This window comes from Synchiropus splendidus, chromosome 12 (assembly GCF_027744825.2).
Source record: "Synchiropus splendidus isolate RoL2022-P1 chromosome 12, RoL_Sspl_1.0, whole genome shotgun sequence".
Lineage (NCBI taxonomy): Eukaryota > Metazoa > Chordata > Actinopteri > Syngnathiformes > Callionymidae > Synchiropus > Synchiropus splendidus.
Window position 1 is genome coordinate 9,396,505 of NC_071345.1, and position 5,707 is coordinate 9,402,211.

A 5,707-nucleotide genomic window follows, 5' to 3' on the forward strand; every position below is an offset into this window, starting at 1 on the left:
CCTTTCATGCCGTGATATTTAACTGATCGTGCTGACTTATTACCTAGTTTAACTAGATTCAGCACATCAGAGCGATGGTTCAACGCTGTCACCGTCATGGAGCTATCATCGTCAACACACTTCCTATGTGAGGTTTTGGTATTAAACTTGAAATTTTCTGAATAAAATTCTATATTCTGGAGATTGTCTTTTCTTTGTTTCACAACAATGACAGTGGTGGAGTAACTAAAGTATAAAGTTGACTTTCAGATCACCAACGTGAGCCCCAACTCACTTCGCAACCATGCTAACGGTTGCTAACATGGATATAATGTTGTCTCCTTAAACCAACGAATCACGTCCTCTAATCTTCTTGTGGGAACTAAGGATCAAAACGACTTGAGTGAAGGTCGTGGAAGACAAATCTACACATCTGCAGATCTGCATATTGTCATGTGTTCACCGCAGACAACGGCTGAAACTGAGGAACACACACACTGCACATCAGGTGACACACACGACTTCTCAGTTGTATAGACATCATTCGTCTCGGAGTTTGTTTACTTCCACTGCGTTGCTGAGGCTCGTGCAGCCACACATCACCAAGTCCCATCATAGTCGAGCCACTTGGTTACATGCTAGTTTCGTCCAACTGTTAACTGTGTTATGCAGGTTGTATAGTCTAAGAGAAATTACAATTTCTCTCCACTAGTCGGACTAAGCTGTGTACATGCATTTTCTTAAGTCCGAACTTAGCCAGACCAACGCATTAATTTGGTTTTCTGAGCCGTCATGTGCTCAGTGTGTGAGTGGATGCTTTTCTCTGTGTGCCCCGTGATAAGATGCCAACCTGAAGGGTGTCCCCCACCTCTCGCCCCAAGTTCCTGGGATTGGCTCCAGCCCCGAGGAGACAAATGACTGGATGGAAAAATATCTCACAAGGCAAATTCACTGTATAATAGCATATGTATTGGCCAGTTCAACCATCAGGTGTGTTGACAAAAAGCATAAACTGACATTGAAATACTTTTAAGTCGGTAATCCGCTCAAGCTAGTACTCTGCTGTTGACAACGCTGCATCGCTAAATGTGTTTAAATGCAGTCGTTGCATGATAGTTACACAAAGGGGGTGTGTAACTACATGCTGCAAAGAATTACAGGAACTTCTTAAAATCAGCTTCTTTCATTTGACAGCCTCTCCCTCATGTTGACGCGCCGCTATATTAATTCAGAGACAAGCAAATGCATTAATGAACAATTACACGCTTGTTTAACAGCTCTAATGTAAAGCGCTCGGAAGAAACCGCAGAGGGAAAGAAGCCGAGAAGATTTAAGAGGTGGAGAAGTTACTAAAGAAAGAAGTAGGTGGAGAGGATGTAAGTAGGGAGAAGATGGGAAAAAGAAAATGAGCTGGGCTCCCTCAGTGGCAGAGCGCTGCGCTACTTAATCATCCCCTCGTCTATAAATAGGCCTCGGCGCCGTGGAATATTGGGAGATTAATGGGAGAGAATGGGACGCCATAATGCTGCTAAGCTTCAACACTTCTGTTGCACTTCAGTGGAGCAGATTTCATCTGGCGCCTCCGCCAGTCGGGTTGGTGACTCCCGGACCCTGCAGTGTGAGAGGTGAGCGAAAGCCTCGTCGCCTGCTCGACCAGTTCCCTCGCAGGTGCGGCAATAACTGGCTTATGGGGCGACGTGGGTTTTACCTCACACGCTACACAACCGACATCAACATTTAAAACAATATATGGTTGCTATCGTATCTCAAGTGAAGACAATGTTAACGTCATGTGACCACAAATTTCAATGTTGCTTCTTGTGCTTTATAAATCACAGCACTCCAAAGGAAAAAAATCTCAGGTGAGCTCACGTGATGAAGCGCCACAACAACAGGAATGCAGCACATGGACACCATAACGGTAGATTTGATGCCTTTAAGTGGAAAATCCAGAGCGAGATCCCATATTAACTAAATGACAGAAACACCTGGGCTTGCGGAAGTAAAGTTACTGTGTATATCCCGGGCACCTGAAGCGAAACGCCAGGTCAGAGCGGACAGAGATGACGGATATTTATGTACTTCTCATGAATAAAATCTAGTACTCTCAGCAGTGCAACAAAAGTTAAATGCCGTGTTCCGCTCCACCTGTTCCAGTCAGATGTGATGAATAGAAATGACTTTGCAGGTCGACTTTAGAAGTCACAATGAAATATTGACGGGTTTACTAATTCTCCTGTGCGACTTATAGTTAAAAAGTATGTCTGTTATTTTGGAGTTTAAATTTTAATGATTAAGACCAAAAGCTGAAACATAGTAATAGCACAAGACATTGACTTAGATAAAGTGCTATGTTGCCGTGCTAACCTGGAAGCTAAGCTAAGCTCAGGAAGTGAATATTCCAGACAAACCAATGGCTAACATACTCTCCATGGTCAGGAATACAAAGAAATGAATTGAAGTGAGAAACAGTGTAAAAAACACAAACAAGACGGCTACAGCTGTTCTGTCAAATAAATGCTAACACTTGGAAATTAGGAACTTGTGTTGATTAAAGGCTGAAGGGTGAAACATGTTAGTAGCCAAAAGGCTAGCATAACCGCCGTGCTCTTGTAAACCTTCACCACATGGTGCGACAGCTAATAAAAAAGAAGAAATAATCCCGAAGCAATAAACATGGCGCATTGAGTGGAGCTCTTTAACCGGCTCCCATGTTTCCTAATGACCTCATCTGCTGGCGCATTGCTCAAACGCACCTTATAAAGAGGCTCATCTCTTTAGCATTAGCAATGTTAAAGGCTCTCAGACTATTTTCTTCCCACAGCAGTGGATGGATTTTCTCCCCTCACTTGGTATTCTGCAGCGCAGCTGCTCCTGAGCAGCCATCACAGAAGCACAGAATTCTCTGCGATTGTGGAGAATATCGAAGTTAGCAGGTTCTGGTGTGGAAGCAGGATCACAGCGGGCGACTCTCGGGAACATGGTCAGGGAGCAGCTCGGGTCGGAGACACCACAGAAGAACTTTAAGGTCGCTAAACCTCACGGCGAGCTCAGGAGGGAGACAAAGGAATGAGGAAAGTTAGAGAAACAGCAATGGAGGATGAAGGCAGGGGAAATATGGAGTCGGAATTGTGTTCCTGGTATTGGGTTTTTCACATTGATCAATATGTTTCACTCACAAAATGTGGTGCAAAGACAGATTTTTTTTTTTTAACCTCACTAAGGAGATGATGTTTTCAACGGCTGCAACTTATGAAGACAACCTACAAAAACAACGTCAAGAGAATGTACTCCAAAAAGACGAAAAGATTTAGGTAGTTCTTTAATGTGTTTGTAGATCACAATATCATTAAACAGCCAAAGTATTTTCTCAGAACATATTAATCCGCTGTGTAATTTGTGAAGCCAGTTGTTTTCATAATGTGGAATGCCAGGGGGCGCTGTTGAGGCATCAGGAAATTGAAAGAAAATAGAAAGTGGAATTTTGACCATTATTATAATGTCATTCAGTATAAATTCATGAGAGAAAAATGAACGCGTGTCGTGCCCACTCAAAAGTGTTTTAAATGAAATTTCGGAACTTATGCGAAAACGTCCTACAGAGGCCTAAAAAAAAAAAAGCCGAGTTTATCAGAAGTATGATTTGGACTGGCGGTCTGCCTCTCGCCACGGTCCTCAAGCGCTCTCTCTCTCCCAGATGGCTTCATTTGTGCGGAAAAGTGTTGAGGACTCAGTGGCTAATTGCTTTTATGCTAAACAAAGTGAACAGTGAGGGTGGGGGAGGGGGATCCCCTGGTCCAGACAGCGATCTGTTTATGATGAAGCCATCTCCTAGAAGAGTTTTAGAACAGTAGCATTGCAAAGGGATCAACTGAGAAACATAAGGTTTTCAGTCAGCGTCGGTAGAAAGAGCTAATTAAAGAGAGAAGAAACGCTCTCCATCAGTGTCAGCGTGGCAGATTACTCTTTGCAGCGGCACCCGAAGCGGACTTTGTAGTCAAGGCAGTTTATCCTCCTCTTCTGGTCTTTGTTCACGCAGCTGAATCCGTCTGTGGGATTGAATCTGAGGAGCCAGTAGATGAGTTGCAGCGGCACAATGGAAACAGAGTTCGCACTCATAGTGACAGTTTGACTCCACCCATCCAACCTAGCGTCTGAAGACCTGGCCCGTGTTCAACGCAGGAGTATGGGTGTCCCTGGTGACGGCTTCGATGTAACACGGGGTCTTGCAAATTTGGCCCGGGTTTTCCTTTCTTAAATAGTACAGCAGCTCAAAGTCACCGTTACCGCTGGCGTTGTCCCGGTCAAACCACTTTGTCCAGCAGACTGCAACAAACAAACGCGTGTTCTTCGTGACCAAATCTCTTGCTGATGAACTTGCAGAACCTCCTTCGCCACAGTAGGGGGGTAGCAGCTGAAACGAACGCGATAGTCGTGGCACCTCTTGTCAGGCTGGAGATAATTCTTGCACACGAATCCGTAGCTTGGGCTCTGACTGAAGTTGGACGAATAAAAATACAGTTTTAAGCTTGCTGGAATAAGCAGCTATAGCAAGTGTTACTGTAATGTGTTTCACAAAAATGACTTTTTCGGGTGATTTACATGAAAGCAGGAGGAGGTCCTTTATCAAGTTTTGAAAAAGAGAATATCCTGGTTCCGAAATCTGTCACCATTTACAGCGCCTGTTTAATGAGGGGAGCTTCAAGCCATGCCACACTGGTGTGCCGCAGCATTGTTTCAACGAATAAAGTGTGGCATGGCTTAAACAGGGGTGAAAAACGTTTAACGTCACCACTTGCTGAGTATGGATGTCTCCCACTGCACCCGGGGACTGTCCCGACAAGGTTCTGACCTCAATGTCAACGGGTCTCGGGCAGATCTTTCCAGGGTTTTCCATGCGGAGATGCGCAAGTTTCTCCCAGTCGCCAGATCCACTGGGATCGTCTCGGTCAAACCAGTCGGTCCAGAATCCTAAAATGTTGACCTGATATTAACCATAGGAAGCTGACCAGTTAGTGGCGGAGACTCATGTCTGTTGGAGGGCAAATTCACGTTCCATCCTGAAGTGAGCCTGCTCTCCATCGCTGTGGGGATGATGCTGAATGAGACAGAGGTGTCGGGCCAACTTCAGTCGCTCAAGCTAACTTACCGCACATCAGCACCACGGCAACAACAACGCCGATCTGCCAGATCATTCGGAGAAATTTATCGGAAAAGATACACTATAAAGAAGAAAATTGAGTGAAATACATTACCAGCTTCATCGTCTTTCTCATCCACCTGGAACAAGAATCGAACCTGCAGTAAGATCCACAACAAATGCAATGTAAATTAAAACTACTCTGCAACACAATTCAGTTATTTTAATTTTTTAACTTTTTAAAAGAGTTACTCACCTATTGTGGGTTATCAGCGGATGAACTGCGCTCTCACTCCCCTGCAGCTTTTATAGAGGTGCCTGATGATGACCACTCAACCAGAACACGTGCAGTTTCTTCCGATTCTTCCTTCAAAACCTGAAGAACCGACATTTTTACGATAAAGCAGGATCAGGAAGCTCATCAGGCTTCATATATCAGGAGTCAGATCATCATTTGTTATGCAAGACGTAAGACGTGACATCATTGTATCAGGAATTCAGTGCACCAAAAAGCTTATTGTAAAGGACTAATGCAAACTTATGGACTGAGTGATGTTTTTAGTAGAGGTGTGTATTGGCAGGTATTGT

At 44.3% G+C, this 5,707-nt stretch overlaps 1 protein-coding gene across 1 annotated transcript; it reads right to left on the minus strand.

The window, feature by feature from the left end:
* Positions 1 to 4,126: 4,126 nt before the first annotated feature.
* On the minus strand, positions 4,127 to 5,174 carry si:dkey-205h13.2 (cartilage intermediate layer protein 1). The gene is made up of 4 exons (XM_053881553.1): positions 5,129 to 5,174; positions 4,832 to 4,950; positions 4,366 to 4,470; positions 4,127 to 4,327 (listed from the first exon to the last, which is right to left on the minus strand). Exons 1-4 carry the CDS (start codon positions 5,172 to 5,174, stop codon positions 4,127 to 4,129), a joined length of 471 nt encoding a protein of 156 aa, XP_053737528.1.
* Positions 5,175 to 5,707: the final 533 nt, after the last annotated feature.

Excerpts from the sequence above, each read along its gene's own strand:
- si:dkey-205h13.2 (XM_053881553.1), bottom strand. The coding sequence starts at position 5,174 with ATGATCTGGCAGATCGGCGTTGTTGTTGCCGTGGTGCTGATGTGCG. Across the intron at positions 4,951-5,128 it reads TGCCGTGGTGCTGATGTGCG|GATTCTGGACCGACTGGTTT; the intron begins GTAAGTTAGCTT and ends TCAACATTTTAG. Across the intron at positions 4,471-4,831 it reads CGAGACCCGTTGACATTGAG|AGCCCAAGCTACGGATTCGT; the intron begins GTCAGAACCTTG and ends AACTTCAGTCAG.